Source organism: Protopterus annectens, chromosome 2.part1 (assembly GCF_019279795.1).
Source record: "Protopterus annectens isolate FY-2018-M chromosome 2.part1, PAN1.0, whole genome shotgun sequence".
NCBI lineage: Eukaryota > Metazoa > Chordata > Ceratodontiformes > Protopteridae > Protopterus > Protopterus annectens.
This window is the reverse complement of record NC_056729.1, coordinates 671,606,103-671,627,153: the sequence shown is the minus strand read 5'-3', so window position 1 is coordinate 671,627,153 and position 21,051 is coordinate 671,606,103. Positions and strand designations below refer to the sequence as shown.

Genomic DNA, 21,051 nt, shown 5'->3' with positions numbered 1-21,051 from the left:
GAAGCAGAAGCAGTTTGCAAGTGCCGGTCGGCCGACTCCTGAAATTTTCATTTTCGAGTTTCAGAACCGAAGCCTTCAACTAAAAGCTAAGTACCACGTTGGGGAAACTTTTTCTTGCTCCTTACCGATGTCAGTAAAAGTTAATAATTGTATTACTTGTGGGAAGCAAATACCTCATAAGGATTTTCATTTGTACTGTATTCCTTGCCTAGGCCCTGACCACGACGTACCTTGCTGCCAGTTTTGTACTTTAATTTAATCAGCGCACTATCCGTCGTCGGTACATTTTTGCTTCTAAATATTTCGGTTCTCTGTTTAATTATCCAGAAATGATGTCGGTTAGCCATCCGACTACCGGAATACCGAAAAAAATGCAAAGAAAGACTGAGACATCTGCTGAGGTCCAAAACTGCCGACGCTTCTCTTAAGCCAGTCGCCAGTTCACTGGTACTCAGTGAGGCGCTTTCGCAGCCCCAGATGCCTGCTACTTCTGATTCGTAGGCCTCTGCTGAGACTCATTCGGAGTCCAGTATGCCGCGAGATGCTTCACCTATGTAACCCGCAGATGTCTCTACCTTGTATGGGTCTGGAGCCGCTGTGCAGGCACTGACTTCTGAGGGTGTATTCAGGCCTACAGACTTGCATATTAAACCTACTCCACCTTCAATACTAAGGCCTAAATCTCTATCTGTGTCTAAAAAACCGACGCCCAGGCCACATGTTCAGACCCCTATGCCTAAAAAACAAATGATCAAAATGGCTGAAGATCCACCTCCCTCTTTTAAGCGGCCTAGGGCTGAACTTGACTATGAATCTTCTGAACAGGACTCCATTTCTTCTGACTCTTCTAATGAACTGGATTTGTCCATACCTACTTATGAGGACTCTGATGCAGAGCATTCCATTCCCTCTGCTTCTCCCCCTGAGGATTTTTCTTTTGGGGAAGCTTTACATACCTTAAGGGAGCATTTCCACTGGGAAAGTCAGGATTTTTCTGAATCCAAAAAGAGGCTTCGGGATTTCCTTCATCCTCAGCATAGGCTTTTGGCTATACCTCCTGTACTAGACATTGTTGATGTGTTTTCGGAATCCAGTATTGCCCCTGATTCCCTACCTCCGGCCCCTTGTAAAGCAGACCGATACTACAGGGTTCCTGAGTCCCACAAATTCCTTTTCAAAAATCCTGTTGCGGACCCTGAAACTATTTCTCAGGGGACCAAGGGCATTGAGGCTTCTACTGCTAAAAATCCAACCCCTTCTGATGGAGACTCCAGGGCGCTAGATTAATGGGGTAAAAAGGTTTGTACTTCTGCAACCTTGGCATTTAGGGCTTTAAACTGTCAATTTCATATGCTAAAATATCAAAAGCATATCATGGGACTGCTTAAACAGAAAATTATGTTGATTTCTGACTGAGTGGAAAATAAGGATTTATAGGATTTATTGCATTCAGCTGAACAAGTGGGAAAATCTACTTTGTAATTTGGTTTTGATTCTTTGGAGGCCTCTTGCAGGGCTGCTGTTACTGGGTCTGTGCTTAGAAGGCATGCTTGGCTTAAGGAGCAATCTCTGCCTGATCATGTTAAAGCAAAACTGTTGGATGCTCCTTTGCAGCAGGACCGTCTGTTTGGCAATAAGGCTGAAGAAGTTCTAAAAAAGATGGAAGATAAAGCTAAATCTATGCAAACTGTGAAAGAATTCTTACAAGTACAACCTCCAAGATTTAGTAGGCACTGGCCTACTAAGAACTGGTCCTTTCCAGCTCCTTCCAGAGCCACTCAAGCCAAACACAGACATTCCAAAAGCACCAGGTTTCAGTCCCAAGGGACTTTCAGAACTAAGCAATGGGGTGCCTCTGCTTCCAAATCTGGAAATAAGACACCACCCTATGGTAAACAGTCTCAATGACTTTCCTTTAAAATTACCAAACACTTACCTCTTAGTCACCCATTTGGGGGGAAAACTGGCCACTTATAACCCAGGACGAATGGGTTTTAAATATAGTGTCCCACGGATACAGATTTAATTTCCACACGTTGCCAACTCCAAACGGGTGGCCAGACCTGCCCCCAAATCAGTGGGCAGAGGCTCAGAAACAAGTACTTTCCCTCCTAAACATGGGGGCTATTCAACTAGTACCAGAAGAGGAAAAGGGACAAGGTTTCTATTCCAGACTTTTCCTGGTACCCAGAAAAGACAAATCGTGGCGTCCAATTCTGGACCTGTCCACTCTAAACACCTTTCTGGACATTCCAAAATTCAAGATGCTGACTCTGCACCAGTTACTTCGTATGCTAGGCAAGGATGCCTGCTTGGCAACTCTAAATTTAAAAGAGGCTTACCAGCATATCCCAATCAGGGAATCTTGCAGAAGATACCTACGCTTCAAAGCAGGCTACTTGCATTATCAGTTCTCTGCACTGCCCTTTGGCTTGTCTACTGCACCCAGGGTATTTACAAAGTGCCTGGCTCCAGTAATTGCATTTTGCAGGCAAAGTATATTCAAATATATCCATACCTGGACAATTGGCTAATTCAGGCAGAAAACCAGGCCATTCTTCTAACACATCTGGCGTTTGTAAAAAGGGTTCTAACTTGTCTAGGGTACACCATAAATGAAAAGAAATCACAACTAGTACCCTCGCAAAAAATTATATTCCTGGGAGCAAGCTTAAATACAACTGCCCAGATGGCTTTCCTTACACCAGAAAAGCAAATTCATTTGGTGACTTACTTCAAACAGGTGGCCAGAAAAACCCTGTTATCTGCAAGACAAATACTGCAAGCCTTGGGGTTCATGGCCTCCTGCATTCTTCTAATTCCACATGCAAGATTGCATATGAGGAAACTTCAGTAGTACTTAAAAAGTTTATGGAGTCAACATTGTCACAGCCTGGAAACAATGATTCCTATCATACCTTGCCTGTGCCTAGAGTTCGTATGGTGGGCATAGGCCTGCCACCAAAACAAGGGACTGCCATTCACAACCATCCCTTGTCTCCCAAACCCTAACTACAGACACATCAGACTATGCATGGGGGGGGCTCGTCTGGCAGGGAAGTGCATTCAGGGCAAATGGAGCCCAAATCAAATGCATCTTCATGTCAATCAAAAAGAAATGCTAGCTGTACAGAATGCACTGACAGCCTTCAAGGACTACCTTCATCCAGGACAACTAATGGTATAGACTGACACCACGGTCACGTGGTTCATAAACAAGCAGGTGGGGTACACATTCCTACCCCCTCTGCAGACTAGCCATGGCATTGTGGAACACGACCTTGAGCTTTCAAGTACAACTACAAGCTCAATTCCTGCCAGGAAAGCTGAATATTCTGGCAGATGAACTAAGCAGAAATCACATGGACCCACACGAATGGAAACTGGATCCATGGATTTTCAACATGTTGACACGCAATTGGGGGAGCCCAGACATAGATCTTTTTACCTCATCCCAGAACTACCAGTTGGACAAGTTTGCACAAGAACTCCTCACAAAAAAGCCTGGAAAGTGGATTCTCTGTCCTTCAGCTGGAAAAACCTATCGATCTATGCCTTTCCCCCTCTGCCTCTTCTCTCCAAAGTTCTACTAAAAGTCAAACAGGACAAACCAAAAATGATTTTGATTGCTCCAGACTGGCCTCGCCAACACTGGTACCCACTCCTGCGCAGTCTGTCACAAATTTCTCCATGGCACCTGTCTCAGACACCTTCCTTACTGTCTCCGCAGGAGAACCAATTCTGCACCCTAAGCTGCAAACATTGAATCTTGCAGCTTGGCTAATCATTTAAATTCCCCCTTAGCATCCCTCAGCAAACCTGTGATGGATGGCATTTTGGAGGCGAGAAGACCTAGTACTAGAAAATCTTATGCTGACTAATGGAAAAGATTCTGTGCCTGGAATCAGTCTCAAGGGATGAGCACAGCAGCGACCAATTTACCTCAGATTTTGCAATACTTAACTGAGATGCTTCACAAGGGCCTGTCTTTTTCTTCTATAAAAATCCATGCCTCAGCCATTTCAGCTCATTATAACACAGAACCCCCCCCCCCTCTCATTCTCTGCTAAAGCAGTATCTCAGAGGGGCCAAAGACTTGACCACCCAGGAGAGCTGCAACCCCTGCCTGGGACCTTAACTTTATATTGGAGAAACTCACTCTACCTCTTTTCGAGGCAGCTGCTACTGCAGACTTAAAATTTCTTTCCTGGAAAACAGCCTTCCTTTAAGCAAGCACTTCAGCTAGAAGGATTTCTGAATTACAAGCCCTTATGGCAGTGGAGCCTTTCATCATCTTTCATGCGGCCAGGGTGTCACTCAGGACCAATCCATCCTTTATGCCCAAGGTGGTATACAGTCTGGCTCTTAATCAGTCCAGTCATTTGCCAACTTTCTTTCCCAGTCCACAGAACAAGGGGGACCAGATTCTGCATTCATTGGATATACACAGACAACTTGGACAGGACCAAATCTTGAAGAAAATCTGAACTGCTGGTAGCATTTGCTGCAGAGGAGAGGGCTGTTTCAAAGCAAACCATTTCTAAATGGATAAGCCATTGTATTCATTTCTGCACCATGAAAAACCTATCCCCCAGGGGGATCAGATCTCATTCCACCAAGGCTGCATCTACTTCTATAGCCTTTCTCAGAGGTGTTCCTACCAGGAATATTCTAGAAGCTGCTACCTGGAGTTCAGTTCATACTTTCACCAAGCAATTATCACTTACCTATTTTCTCTAAATCCAGAGCTGGCGTTGCCACTGCTGTTTTGCAGGGCTTTATAGCCAGTCCTAATGCTGTATAAATCCATCCTCCCAACCAGAGCTTTGGGAATCTACCCAAATGTAGTGACTGCAACAGTGTAACACGAACATAGTACAGTTGTGTACACTTACCATAAATGTAGATGCTCGAGTGTATTCACTGTTGCAGTCCTGGTTACCCTCCCCTCCAGCCCCCTGTTTTTCTCTTACTATACCTCTACTTTCTTTTACTATACTTAAAAGCCTTTTTGGTGTATTTGCTTTTGTTTGGAGGTATATTTTTGTGGTTTTAATTACTTATATATTTTTTGCTCCCCATCTGGGGGGCACCTGACACCGGGGGCAAGAGAAACTGATGTAATGGCGTCTGCTGCATGTTTTATACCCCTGACATACCGACATCATGGAAGAAGGGACAGCAACCAACGCAGGACCCAAGACTTTGTTAATCAGGCCGACTGACGGCAACCTGCCAGCAGATTACCCAAATGTAATGACTGCAACAGTGAATACACTCGAACATCTACATTTATGGTATGTGTACACAACTGTACTTTCTGAAGATTGTACATGCAGATGTCCTTTTATGGCTAACGTGGTCAGAACATACGTGCGGCGTCCCATGTACCTGCAGTAGCTAAAAGCTGTTGTATACTGGCTGGATGTCTGGTTGTTAGCAGAGGACTTCTCATATGTAAAGAATACTGCAATATAGAAGAGAAGAACATCTATGGTTATGGTAAGATTTGTTCAGATATTGTGCTGATGCCGTAAATTGGGCAGTGGCCTTCTGTTTTTTGTTACCTTTATTGCTTATTTGGATGGATGCTTGCTTATAGGGGAGGATTGGTCGCCAACTTTGGCTTTTGTTCATTTCTGGGTTGATCATGGACATTTGCTGAGGGCTGGGATCTGCTGTTGCCCAGCTGAAGCCAGAGTCATGTGTTTCTTGTCCTTTTTGCTGTGGAGTTTCTTTTCTGTTTTTTACTCTTTCACACCTAGTCCATAGTTTGTTTGTGTCTTTCGGCTTTTCCCGGTTAGGGGTCGCCACAGTGGAACTCCGGTCCGCTAATGATTGGCAGTAGGTTTTTTTTTGCGTACAGAGTTGTTAGCCCTGACGCATAGCCTTCAACGAAAGTACTCCCATTCACGCATGTCTCCACACAGAAGACGCTCTAGCTGAGAATCGAACGGCACAACGTCTTGCTGTGAGGTGACAATGCTTACCTCATCACCACCACCGCGGATCACCTAGTCCGTAGTATGGAAGCTTATTGCACGAGACTTGTAGGGAGTGCTGCTGTCTGACACCTTGCTGTAGTCTCAGGTTTCATTCTGTTAACATTTCAAATTCTTTTCGACTGAGGACATGTTGGCATCACTGTGACAATAATCCAGTCCTCCCTTTGACATGCAGCTTCATAATCTCTGAGTTGCTGAGTTGTACCTTCAGAACTGGGGCATTCCTGCGAATCACCTCTGCTGCCACACGGAGTTCTTAGTTTTCTCTGTCGATTTTGTGATGCAGCAGGTAGTGAGGTAATTTGAGATGGGTTGGCTTCTCCTTTTGTCTAGTAACTTGAAATGTTTATTTTTTTCTGATTCCACTTCTAATTGCTAACTTCTGGAAAGGAGGTCATTCTCATTTCTGTGACTCATCTGATGAGTATCATGACTTTAGGCTCTGGGTTCTTTGGCAACACACAGTTCAGTTCTTGCCCTAACTAGGAGTACCCTTCATGATTTGGGTGACAGCTGGCTTAAACTTAGTGCCATTTGTTATTTTAATAAATATATTTAAATACCTGAATCTTATTTGCAAGAAATGATACAAATTAAAACAAAATACTCAAAGGTGGTAGATAACGTTTGAAAAATACAGGAAATCTTGAAAATAACATTTAAATTAAAAGTTAAAAAAATCTAAATGGGGTGAAGTGCTACACTAATTTTGGAGCATAATAGTGTACTCCATGTAGTAACACTTGTTATGGACAGTCCATCTTGACTGTTTTGTTTTCTTTAGATGTATATGCAGATTGAATTGTAAATGATTAAGCTTTGTCATTGAACAGAGGAGCTGGGTGTAGCAGTATTTATTTATTGATGTTTGATTACCGGGAAAGTTCAACTGGGTAGGAGCCAATTTTCAGCGGAAGCCCTTGGCGAAAACTAAAATATTACAAAACATTTTGGAAGAATAATTTTGCAGTCTTCAAAAATAGTACAAAGACAGCTACAGTTTAAATAAGTATACCAAATTATCAGTAACATTAAAACAGTTAAGAATAGATACAGGTTATGACAGTTAATATTTGAAGAAAATTTAGATGATTTTTACAGAAATTAATGGTAAGTTAGTGTAATACAAAGAGGAATTGCAGTATGAAGTGAGAAGGCTTGTGGTATATTTGGAGAGAAAGCCACAGGAGATAAATTGATAGAAGTAAGGGAGTGAGTGAAGAAGGGAGATTAAGGAGGTGTAGGTTATGAACAGGTACTTGTTCACATTTAGGGATATAGTTATAGTTATATATATATATATATATATATATATATATATATATATATATATATATATATATATAGGTTATATGTAACAATAATTAATGAAATTTAAATGAACCTGCTGTTCTGTGTCATTTCTATTTGCCGACACTTTATTTCAAACTTAAAACAATTAGGTTATCTGTCCTGTCTTCTATTAGTAGATATTACTCTAAGAAGATCCTCTACATAAAGTGAAAAAAAAATGTTCTGAATACTTGTTGATGTTAATTGAGTTGTAACGACTTTGTCTTTATAGCAGTTATTTTTAGCCCTCCCTCCCAAGAAAAAGTAATGTGCTTTGCAGTTTATGCTGTCAGTGCTAAGTTCTTGCTATCAGCTCAGAGAAGGCGAGATGTGGGAGTAGAAGTGGCACCTGGATAAACCAGTCCCACACAGTCTCCATTGTCTCTCGAGATGACTGTTGAGGCAAGTTTCTAATTTAGAAATCATATCTTCCAATACTTTTAATGTTTGAAATCCTTATGGCAAGTAAGCACAAAGGGGGGAAAAGTAGTTATAAATTCTCTTGCATACTAAATTTTCCAAAGCTGGAGCATCTGTAAAAATGTTTTGTACGAATTAAGAACCATATTACTTTACCAGCTCGAATTCCTTTTTGTATGACATTTATTTAAGCCCCTTTTAACTTAAAACCTTTTTTTGATAGTTTATCTTCTTAATTAACTTTTCTGTTAGAAAAATCCCTTCTTTTAAATTTTTTTTTTAGTCAGTTAATTTTTTCCTCCCATCCCCCCCTGTTAGTGTGTGTATTGGTTTATTTTTACTAAATACCTTTTTGGGATTAATTTAATTTAATTGGACTGGTGTGTGTGTTACTCCTTATTCGGGGTGGTCGGGCTTCCATGGTCTCCTCCGGAGGGGGTGAGTGGCATCGACCTTGTCCGAATCCCTCGCCTTCCCCTTGGAGCCCTCGGCTGGAGCTCTCCGGCCCTACATCCCTGGAGAGACTTCCTCTCGCCCCTCCCCCTGAGTTCTCTTCTTGGGCCAGGTCTCGATCTTTTCTGCCTGGGAGGGGAGATCGAGGTGATGAAGAGTGTACTGGCCAAACAGAGGAAACTGGCCCAATCCCTCTGAGGATGAGCTGCATACCAGTATACCGCTTGGGATCTCGCCCTCCACCTCCCACCTCTCCGCCTTCACCCCTTTTGTGGTTATAGTAGCACTGCAGCATGTGGAGGGACCCTTCTGACTCTAGAAGAGCAGTCCCTAGAGGCTCTAAATTTATAACTGCTGCCCTAGACAACAAACCCTTGCTGTGGTGTCCCCGCTTGATGCCCATGGTGGTGGCTGCGCCTGAGATTTCTCTAAAGCTGGGCTGGGGTCATTTCAGCTCCAGTTCAGAGCCCTGCCCTTTTTCACCACAGCCCCCCAGAGTGTTCACCAAATGCATGGCAGTGGTCGAGATTTTTCTGAAATGGCCCATGTCACGATCTTTTGACCTTTGTTAAACAGCAACAGCAAATCTTCAGACTTCTTCTTCTATCAGGCCTCTCCCCCCAGAGGCCAGAGCGCGGATTGGCCCCAGGGCCCTCTTTACTCTTTTTATGCCTTCCTCCATTCCTCCTGGATCCCCAGGTGATCCCGAAAGCTACCGCTTTGAGAGCCAAATTGATTCTCATTGCCCCTTACTGGCCTCGGGTTTGGTTCCGTTCCTCCATCGTCACCTTCAGCTGGACCCAGTGCCAGATCTACTTGATTCACCATCCGTCAGCTGCACCGGGTCATCCCTCTCTCAACCTCACAGCATCCACTTCCTTCTTCCTTCTCCTTTGAGGAGCCTCTTTGATCTCTAACCTGTGTTAGAGATATCATAGTAGCTTCACCAAAATCCTTACCAGGAGCACAAACACAAGCAAATGGAACTTTGGGCATTGGGCCAAGGCCCAAAATATTTTTCCTTTTACTGCCCCTGTTCAGGCAGTTCCTTCTCTTAGCAGATTTTTTCAGCAGGCTCTCTCTTCTTCCACAGTCAGAGTTCAGTTGTGCTATTTCTAATAATTCAAGGCCGGGATAGCAGATCATAATATTGACTCTGCCTTTTGGCTTTTTGCCAAAGCCCTCCAGCCTCAATCCTCCTCCTCATCCTCAGTTAAATTCAGTGCTGACATCCTTGACATGACCCCTTTGAGCCAGCCGTTTCTTTGGTTCTGTTGAAATATCTTCTTGGAAAAACTTTATTCCCTAGTGGCTATATATCTGCCCAGGGGTGTCTGAACTTGCTGCTCTTCGTTCTAATTCCCCTATTTGATTTTCAAAAAGAAAGAGTCTTTGAGAACTAATCCATCATCTTTTACTAAGGTCTAAGCAAAAAACAATCTGAATCAATCTATTGATCTCCTGTGAGCTGAACAAAGCTACATTATCTTGATGTCCACACGTCAGCTTAGATATTATTTGGACAGAACAAAAATTTAGAAAATCTGATCAACTTTTCCCTATGCGAGATAATAAAAAGGCCTTCCTGTTTCTAAAAGTGACTCTTGTCCAGATGCTTTCTCACTTCATCTGAAATTGCGATCAGGGGAAAAACAGCTGTGCCAAAAACCTAAAGCACATTCAACTAGGAGTTAGCTACTTCTACAGCTTCAAGCTCTAGACTGCCTTTAGACACTATTCATGGAACGTTATGGTAGGTACATAACTTCTTATTCCTTCTGACCTGCTATGTAATACTTACCCCTTCACCAGTCTAATTGTCACTCAGCAACCAGGGGAGAACTGAAACCTCAAATACCCCAATTGATTGTTGGGATCTGATGTTACAAAGAGTACCTGACATAGTTGTAATTTCTCTATGGTGTTTTACTCTAAAGCTTGATACAGTATGCTCACAGTTTAAGATCGTTATCATTGTGTATGTACTCATTTTTATTCTTTACTGTGTTTTCTGGAAGTTTTAGTACTCCAAACATTTGCCCCCATTGCCCTTTTAGCTTTTAACTGTCAGTTTGCTTTTTCTGGAGAGATTTGAGGTAAAACACTGACAGAAATTTTTTTTTATTATATTTTTCATACACCTTTTTGAATTATCACTCATGACAGAGACATTTATGTAAGTGATCAGAATTATATTAAGTTTACATTTGCAAATGTTATACATCATATACATTGTCATATAAAAATCAAAGCAACATTGCATAAATTGTTCCTTTCCTGCCTTCTCTTAAAACTCGTTTATCCTACAAAACATTTTCTGCTTGTATTGTTCCCACAATTTTAGTTTTTTTTCTTTGTAATTTGCTGCTTTTTTCTAAAAGATCTCACTTCCTGCTCTTTTATCTCTGTTACAGTATTCGCTACTTGAAGTGTAGTTGGTTTAGATTTTGATTTCCATTTTCTAGAAATAGCTTTTTGACAGGCACCAGAATTAAAATTTACAGGGTCATATTGTGTGTATTTCAGATCCTGTATCCCAGCTAAAAAAAAGCCATTTCTTCAATTACTCATTTGCTCACCCAGTATTCCTGTTAGAGTACTCTGTAAGGAATTTTTAGTTTTCTGTGCGGAAGATTTTTCAGTCCATATGTCTCTAGTTAATCACTGTATATTAATCAGATCAGACAGTAGTAGTAGAAGTAACTAACTTAAACTTGTCTTAAGTCAAAAAAATAATAAAAAATATATAATTTGAAATATTGTATGGAATTACTAAGTATTCAAAAGTAATCCAAGCAAGGCAGGCAGTCAGATTCCAGTTGAAAATCCTTTTTTCAACTGGTTACTTAAAGGATTTTCGACTGGAGTCTTTGTACTTAATAAAGGATTTTCGACTGGAAACAGACTGCCTGCCTTGCTTGGATTACTTTCGAATAATTAGTAATTCTGTACAATATTTCAAATTATATATTTTTTATTATTTTTTTGACTTGAGACGAGTTTAAGTTCACTGTTTTTTTACTATTGTCTGATCTGATTAATATACAGTGATTAACTAGAGATATATGGACTGAAAATCTTGCACACAGAGAATTTTTACACTGTTTTGATTTTGGACCCACTATACTTGTTTAGTGGGTTGTTTGAGACTTCGGAGGTACCCCGGAGATTGCTTGAATATTTAAAGTTTGACGCTTTATTACACCATAAGAGCGTATGTTCTGCGGTAGAGCTCTTTCTTCCCCTCCAACATTTGCCATCTACCTGACAAAAATTCTTCTGAGTCTGATTAGGGTATAAAAGTATCTATGGAAATATTCCCAGCAAAAATCCAAAATCTTCCAGATTTTGTGGCATGTTTGAAAGCCGTACATAACCCTCCCATTGTTTAATTGTGAATTGTATATCTGATCTTTTCCCACTCTTTCTTGACTTCTCCTGACTGATTTCTATAGTTTTTGTGCAATATTTTATATGCCTTACTAATTATCACTTTAACAACAGCTTCTTTTCTAGATTCAGTTAAAAACTTAAACAGTTCAGGTCTTTTAATTTAGGATTCACCTATCCCTTTCTCTTTGTCTGTACTCTCAGTCCCTGATAAGGAAGGTGATCACTAGCCTGCAGTCCAAATGCCGTCTTGGCCTCTTCCCGTTCTCTTACCTTTGCCTGCCAATTTGTTCCCATTACCTTGGTTTGCTTGCCAGCTTCCCCCAGTAAATTCCACCCACCTCTTGACTATTCTGTGTATTTCTAATTACAGACATCCCTATCAGCGAAATCTATGGTCTCCATTCATGTTTTGGCTTAATTTGTATACTTTCTGCTCTTTTATGAATATAATGTTCTGTAGAACTGTTCTTAAGGATTTGCATCCAAAATCCCATTCTGCCCTTATTTCTTGAATTACACTCCATCATCCCTTTACACTTTAAATTGCTTCTGTTATGTATAAGAGCCTTAACTGTGTAGCCCTAAAATATCTCTTCAAATCATGTAATCATACACCTTTTTGTTCTTTTGGGAGGATCAACTTATCCTACTTGACTTTTGCCCTCTTACCCTCTCAAATAAAATCCTGCAACTCTTTGTTTATAAAATGTGCCTGACTTGTGTTAAAAAAAAAAAAAAAAAAAAAGGGGGGGGGGGAGGGGCGACTAAAAACATTTTCACAGCTTGTATATTGCTATCCATATCCATAGGCAAGAGCTTCCAGTTTCTCAGTTTTTGTATCATTTGTTTAGTCTCTGCCCACACATCCTTAGCTGCCTTAACAGAATCCTTTTTAATCCATATTCCTAAATACTTATGTCCCCTTAAATTTGGGTATTGCTGAACTAATTCATGTGTGGGTACAGGCACATAGTTTGTGTAGCTATGTCCTTTGTTTTATCTTCATTAATTGTATATCCTAAATAAACATGGAACTGACTCAGAATGTTCCACAACACTAATGTCTTTCTGATTCCATCATGTGCAAAGTAATATCCTCTAGAAATAAAGCCAACTTTTCTTGAACACCATATCAGTTTTAGCCTTGAATTTCGAGTCCCATTTTTTTGCCTATAGTTCTAAATATAACACAAGTATAACAAATGTATCAAAGGGGAAAGATGACACACCTGTCTGATTCCTCTGGTCGCACACAGCTTGTCAGTGAGTAACCCTCCCACTTTGATTTTTGCCTCCAATCCCTCATATATCCTTCTAATGAACATTATTATTGCATCAGGAAGTGCAAATGCTTCTATTGTTCTACACGCAAAATCCAAGCTAATTCTGTCAAATGTTTTCTCTTCATAAAGACCCAGTAATAACCGGGATACTGTTACATTCTGCTTCCCTCTAGATTGTCATTGTTATATTAATGTTAAATGTTTGCTTCCCCTCCACAAAACCACATTGGTCCATATCTGTCAATTTTGGCATCACCTTTTCCATTCATTTAGCCATTGTAGACACAAACTTTATAATCATGGTTTAAAATTGAAATGGGCATATATGAAGCGGGTTAGATGGGCCTTTACCATCTTTAGGTACTGCAGTCACCACAGCTTTTGTCTAGGATGTTGATGCTTCACCTCCTCTTCAAATACTGTTAAACAAAACCTTCCAGATCTTTCACTTTCTTCCCTCCTAGCTTCCAGACTTCAACCGGAATACCATCTATTCCTGGAGACTTTCCTGCAGATTTGCTTATACATTAACATTTTTATATCATCTCCTCTTATCTTAACTGTTAGTTGTTGAGCCTCATCTGCCTCTAACCATGGCATATTTAAGTTTTCCATAAATATTTCCATTTGTGCTTTTTCTCGAGTTCCCCATTTCTCTGCTGTATACACATTTACCTAAAATTTCCAAAGCTTCCCTAATACCTCTACAGGATCTGTGCTTTTTTTTTTTTTATTATAGTGTCCCTAAGTTTGGCAACAACCCTTTCTACTTTGTTGCCCAAGTCATTGCGCCAAAAGTTTTTGTGCTGTGGAGTTATTAAAAAAAAAAAAAAAAAAAAAAAAAAACCTTGCTCGACAACAATCTTTCCACACTTATGCTTGTTGAGATTCCTGTTTGTCAGACCCTCTAAATATTTCTTAACCACATCTTTATTTCTATTATATTTTTAAACTCCACTTTGATTTTTATCCCGTGCACTAGCTATAACTTCTGTAGTACTTTATATTTCCCCAAATAACTCCCTGATCATTTCCACTTTCCATTCCTTAAATTCCTTTCTTTTTAATAGGTGGGGAAGCACCAGTTTCTCGTCTTTACTTCATTACCTTGCATTTTTATCTTGGTAACTAGTTATTGAATGTGTCAAAGTTCTTAAATGTGCGTTTCTGTGAAGTATAATTTCTGTCTAGTCTATGCAAGTTATTGCACCTTGGCGAATAATAAATAAATTCTGTCAGAATTCCTATTACTTTGTATTTCGTACCAAATATTTTCATAAATTTCTTCAGAAATCTACCCTCTTGTTATATTTTCCATTCCAGGCCCTGAATATGCATTCTTATTTCTGCAAATCAAATTCCAGTCCCTACCTAAAAGTAATATTCCCTGCTAAAAGCTGACTATTTCTCCCCAAATGTTTTAAGCATCATAATAGCAGTTTTAGGTGGAATACAAATGCTTGCTTGCAGTTTTAGGTGGAATACAAATACATGCCAGCATAATCCTCATCCCTTGCCTTTAGCACCTTATTGCAAAAATGTGCCATTATCATTTTTCCCTTTTCTGTCACTACTGGAGCTCTTGTAATAAAGTACTCCTCATTTCCTCTGTTTCTGATAGTCTGCAAAATATCCATTCTGAAATGCTTTATCAAATTCACATATTCATTTCCTTTCAAGTGTGTCTCCTGTAGAATTGCTGTTTGCACCCTTCATTTCTTAATATAAAAGTAGTCTTTCCTTTTTGTCTATACCTGTAAGATGGTTCACATTCCAAGGTAATATGGAAAGTGTTGTCATTATGGTAAGAAGTAATTATTACCACCTAATGTATATGGCATCTTTTTAAATGTTTATTTCCAACTTTTGTGATACATACACCCATTAATGTTTGGCAGGTTAATCCTTTATACAGGTGTTTTTTTTATCATCATTGAAGCCTGTAATATTTTACAAGACTACTTTTATTTTAATAAAAACACCCAAAAAACTAAACACGCTCCCAGAATCTGTTAACTTTTAATATAAACACACAACTGCATACATCTTCAAATAATTAACTTTCGTAATAGGAACATCTGTGCCAAATAGACAGTTGCCAACACTGGACCTAATTAACCTGAAATTGAGGTTACACATGTTGCCTCTGCTTCTATTTACATTAATTGGTGCCTGCTCTTTTTTGCTATATTTATCCCCCCATGTGAAAACACACTGCATGCATTCAGCAATATTTTTTTTTGGCCTTGAAGAAACTGGTGTTCTATGTTTTTATTACTTTATTATCAGCTTGTCTTCATATAAAATTAAGTGGGAAAATAATCCTCTATTGCAGCCTGAAAGGGAAGCTGAACCATTTATTGCTAAAGAAAAACTTTTCATTATATTCAGTGTTCTCATATTTACTTGTTTCCACTTAAAATTTATTAGGTTAAGCCAAGAGTCTTAATACAGACATTCACCTATGCAAAGGTAAAATAAAACATATCAGCTGTACATATTTTATCTGTGTACTTTTCACCCTACCCCCTCTAACAACTCAAGATTACAGCCCATTAACTTAAATGATCCTTTTTTGTTTGTTTGTACTGTAATGCCTACATTTCTTAATACAAAAAATCAAAGGAAGAGAAAAGGAAGAAAAGGTGTCTAATTTAGTAAGTTTATCACTTACAAGAACAACTAAAATACTTTACTGTAAAATATACAATTTATATTGTGAAATTTTTTATAGAAATACTGTTAAGAACAGACATTTTTACTTAATTACCTTTTGCCTTCTTTCCCTCCCTTCATAGTTGCTTCACACATTAATGGCATGAAGTGAGGCAAATACTTTTCAGTTCCCCATAAGCTTAAAGGGACAGAAGCAGGGATTTTTTTGTTTTGATTCAGCCTTTGTTTACATTTCAGGATTGCCTTTTTGAGCATGCTGAGGGGGTGGGGGAAGAGTGCTTGAAGGAAGTTTCAAAGGTGTTAGCCAAATTCCATCTCAAATTGCAGTTATACTGACAACTGCTCTCTCTGTCAGCCATTCATTAGTTTAATCTGTGCATTTACCCATTGAGAAAAGTAGCCTTTCAGGCATTTTATGACCTGACTGCTACTCTAAAAGGCACATCATTAATACAAGGCTTTTAAAACCATTAGTAAACAAGATTTTTGTTTCTTTCATTTCATATTTTATTCCATGGTGATTGTGAATCCTGGCCTTCTACAACAATTGTATGACATGGGTTTTACCTATAGAAAACATCCGAGTCAAGCAAATAGTGGAAACCATATTTCTCTTTCTTTAATGTTTTACTGTATTCTGACTTTTGAATACTAGCCTGGTGTAGTGACTTTCTGACCAGCTAATAATTCATAGAAAGCAAGTGTGTGACAGAAGTAGACCCCCACTCTTCAGTTCCTTTTTCAGCTTCTAGTTTGATGTCGATTTCTGAATACTACTAGACAAATGCACTATATTTTGTGAGCAGGCTGCTTGTACATCTGTAGAAGCCTGAGTGATGCAAAATTTAAAAATTAGTATACACTGATGTCCCTTAACTTGGCACATCTTTCTCTATTTTAAATATGACCCAGGACCTGGGGGCATAGCTCCCAATCCAGTGCAAGTCGGAGAGGAACACAAATCCAAAGATTAGTTTATCCTGGGAGCTGAAACGAGACTACAACTGCAGATTTACAGGGTATTTAAAAGTAAAATGACACGGTGGATATTACTGACATGTCGAAGTGGGTATGACTTCTGTCAGCTTAACTTGGACTGTAATTTTAGACACTGGGATTGTCCCTGTAACAAAGGCAACAGAAGTCTACTCTATCCACTTCTTCTTATACAGCTGTAGTTTACAAATGCATTTGATGCGTTGCAGTCTCGCATTTATTCCCTAATTTCCATGTTGCTGGTAGACTTCCTGTTCATGTCCCATCTCCCAGCTCCAGATTCTGGTTGAATTCCATGGTAGTCCCAATTCTGTTGGTCAGCTCCTTTGCTTTTCTCTGTCTGTCAAGCATTTCCTTGGAACGGTGGAAAAGGTTTCACTGGCAGTGTCTCTCTCATGCTTTATTATCAGAAAAATGAGAAACAGAGTCCCCTTTTGTTTGATGGCTCACTTTTTCTTGGACAAACTTTTGCATTTCCTCCTTATCTTGTTATGCATCAAAAATGGCTTTGATCCCCCAGGAAAAAATATTCTGAAGATAGCTGGATACAGATGCTTGAATCTTACACTTGCCTCTCACCCTTCCTTAATTAATGTAATAAATTTGTTTCTCTTCTGCCTGAAGTACAGTGAATAATAATAATTTAATAACAATAATAAACGCACTGTCATCTCCAACATTTAATACTTTGCCCCTTTGCCACAGTTTTGTCAAGATCATTTCTTTCTTGCTGGTAGGTTAGCATCTTTACTAATAAAGGGCTTGGTTACTTCCTCGTGGCCAGATCTGGAGCTTATACATGGTGTGCCCTTTAAATGAACTGTTCCAGCTGCAAAATACCAGTCCAGTTGCTTATTTCTGCCTTCATAAAATGAATGCAGTCTGTTCCTCCTTGTTTCCCTAGTAGAGCTGAAAAGTCTCAGATTTTCCCTACATACTGTGTCCTCTAATTCTACTATCATTTGAAACTGCTGCTCTTGAGCAGTCGCGTTAATCATTTTGACCTCTGATTTTTGCAGTTTTATCAGCTTATCTAAATACAAACTTTTTGCATTTTTTCCAGCCTTTTGTTATTTGAGTTGATACTCTCTCTCATTGTTTTATTTTAATTGGCTCTTAGCACATTTGACTGATTTTTTCTTTTGGATTACTGGAAGCTATGTTGTGTACCAAATCTGTAACTTGAACTGTTTTTTGCTGAATAGCTGCAGGATTCTTTCTAGTCAGTATTTTGTCTTCACCTGTTGTAGTTGATTTTCTTTCAGGCTCTTAGTTTCATCTTTGCTGGCATCCAGGCAGTGTATTTACTAGTTAATAACTGAGTTTTACTCAAGCTGACAATATCACTGACTGTTTCTCAGGTGCTGTTTTCACAGTGGGAGAGCCGAAGTTAATTTTTTGATCAATGTGCAGCCATCTTGGAAGTCCTTTATTATGTCATCTTGCGTTAGCAGAAAAGTAACACTCAAGTATTCTGCTTTCACTGGCCCTGAGTTTTCTGTTAAAGTGAATTTCATGCATTATTTGTTTTTTTAACAGGAAGGGGAAAGGATGATATTCTGTCATTTAAATAGAAAGTTTTTGCAGAGTTGCTTTCTCAGCATTTGAACTTGGTGTACCTTTTTACCACACATGTGCATGAACTGTTAAAAGATATTTGACATTGTTTAATCAGGGTTGTTGGGTAACTCAAGTTCATGAAGGCACATTTTATCTTTCAGATGTCTCACATTTTTATTGTATAGTTGCAGCAGTGTACTTAATTTTGTTTTTTGTAAATTTTTTATTCTGATTTCTTTTTTCAGATTGCAGATATAATCCTGATGGTGAAAATGAGGCTGATAAGGATGGAGAAGCACAAGATGAGGATGATGAACCTGAGGAAGAAAATGTCAGTGATGGCAGTGTAACAAGTCGTAGGAGCAGTTTAGCTGATGAGTCTCCTCCTGATCCTGAGTTTCAGCAGAAGATTGACAGGCTTCTAGCTGCCAAACAAAAGCTTAAACGGTTACAAGAGCTTGTTGCTATGGTACAGGTATCCCTCCTCCCACACACAAAATTTAACAACTTGCCTTATAGCAGCACTGAAAAAAAGTGATTCATCTAGTTTTTCTGTAGTTCTTTTTGCCTGCTGTTTTTTTACGGTCGACTAGAAAGGATTAGTCGAATGTCTGTTTTACATAGTGGTAGCTAAAAGGAGGAAGAGTTGTTGAACCTTTTTTATCTTGATTTTGTGCTTTGTATTTATGCACCATTACTATTGCTTCAAATAAGTAACAAGTAATGTTGTTCAACACTTACACCCTGATCTGAATACTTTGCTTCTTCAAATGTTATTACCTCGTTTTTGCGGGGGGTGTCCTAGTAGTTCGTACATACGAGCAGCAGCAGTGGTATGTTGGTATTTCATTATAGTCTTAGACTTGTTAGCTTGTATAGCCATTCTATCCGCTGATTTGTCTGGGAAACTCATACCTGATAAGTGTTAGAAAAAGCAGTGTATGGAAAGTTACACTGACAGCTGCATAGTAAGTGCACATTCAGCCTGTTCACTCATTTTTGCTACTCAGACTTGTTTCAGACATGCTTCAAATTGCATCCTAGCCATCTTGGTTTGTGACGTTCATTTCTTTTTTTTTTTTTTAATTTTTGGGGTAAGTCTTTTGAAGAAAAACTATGCTCAGTGATAGACGAGTAGAAAGCTTTTAATTTTATAAATCTTTAAGTAGTTGCTTTTTCTATTTTTTGTACATTAACTTTCTTGATCACTTTCAGGGTTCCTGGGAGCTAGAGCCTATTCTGGCACTTGTTTGATTGGCAGTGAAACCGATCATCCTGAACAGGCACCAACCCACTGCAGTATTCTTCTTTCGGCAGCTCCCATTAGGGGGTCGCCACATCAGATCTTCTATTTCCATTTCTTCCTGTCCTCTCTTACCACATCCATAAACCTTATTTTAGGCCTTCCTCTTTTTTCCTGTTACCTGGTAGCTTCATCCTTAGCATAATTTTCTCAATATACTCAGTATCCCTCCTCAGCACATGTCCAAACCAATGTAATCTTGCCTCTCTGGCTTTGTCTCCAAACCTTCCAAACTGGGCAGACCCTCTAATATACTTATTCCTAATCCTGTCCACCCTTGTCACACCCAGTGCAAATCTTAACATCTTTAACTATGCCACGTCCAGCTCTGACTCCTGCCTTTTTGTCAATGCCACTGTCTCCAACCCATATAACATAGCTGGTCTCACTGCCCTCTTGTAGACCTTCCTTTTCAGTCTTACTGGTACTCGTCTGTCACAAATCACTCCTGACACTCTCCTCCACCCACTCCATCCTGCCTGTACTCTCTCCTTCACATCTCTTCCACACTCACCAATACTCTGAACTGTTGATCCCAGGTATTTAAACTCATCCACCTTCGCCACCTCTACTCCCTGCATCCTCACTATTCCTCTATCCCTCTCATTTACACACATATTCTGTCTTAGTCCTGCTGACCTTCATTCCTCTTCTCTCTAGAGAATATCTCCACCTCTCCAGGGTCGTCTCCACCCATTCCTTACTCACTACAGATCACATTGTGCAGTATACTAGCACAAATTCACTTAGGTCACTTAAAAGTGATTATTGTCTTGATGGACACACTTATTGAGAAGTCTTTTGTTTGCTCCATGGGTTCCTGTACTTGGAAAAAGTATTTGTCTGTGGCCAGTATTTGTATTTCTGTCCTCCCCTGTGTATAGTAGATACTTATGGAGAATGTATGTCTGTTTTGTTTTATTTTTGAAGATTGTAAGATTGTTAAAATATTTTGTAATAATTTGGAGCTTTTCTCCTCGGGCATCTGCTGAAAATGGGCATGTGAAGTTGTTCAATCTCGCTGTTCATTCTTTACTGATTGGTTCAGAGCCTATCCCTCTGCTCCAATATGGTCAATTGCAAAGCTCGAGGTCTTCAAATAGCTCGGGACTAGGGCCCTATCCCATGATGCACCTGTGAATTACCTCTGATCAAGTTTGCCACTGCACTGAATTTAGCTCGGGCCAGTATACTGTTTTTTCTCTTATTCTTTGGGCATCTGCTGAAAATGGGCATGTGAAGTTGTTCAATCTCGCTGTTCATTCTTTACTGATTGGTTCGGAGCCGATCCCTCTGCTCCAATATGGCCAATTGCAAAGCTCGAGGTCTTCAAATAGCTCGAGACTAGGGCCCTATCCCATGATGCACCTGTGAATTACTTCGGATCGAGTTTGCCACTGCACTGAATTTAGCTCGGGCCAGTATACTGTTTTTTCTCTTATTCTTTAGTCAAAAATTTTAGATAGTTGTATTAAGATACTTTCCAAAGCTTTTATAGCTTTATTGTGTGTATTCTGCTATTTAGTCCCTTTCCCTTAGTGTGTGATATAGCATTTTAGTGGCCTCTTGTTTTAGGCCTAGTTTAAAAAGTTTTTGGTAGTTTAGAGTGTGCTTAGTTAAGTGACCTTTG

At 39.6% G+C, this 21,051-nt stretch overlaps 1 protein-coding gene across 1 annotated transcript in view; it reads left to right on the top strand.

Annotated features, from left to right (window-relative positions):
• The window catches only part of PCM1 (pericentriolar material 1), a gene marked incomplete at its 5' end in the record, with an annotated part of 3,258,627 nt that overhangs the window by 487,963 nt on the left and 2,749,613 nt on the right, over nt 1-21,051 (top strand). Inside the window, one exon of the mRNA XM_044063494.1 lies at nt 18,364-18,593. Within this exon, the coding sequence (XP_043919429.1) occupies nt 18,364-18,593 (230 nt within the window). The remainder of the gene's footprint in view (nt 1-18,363; nt 18,594-21,051) is intronic.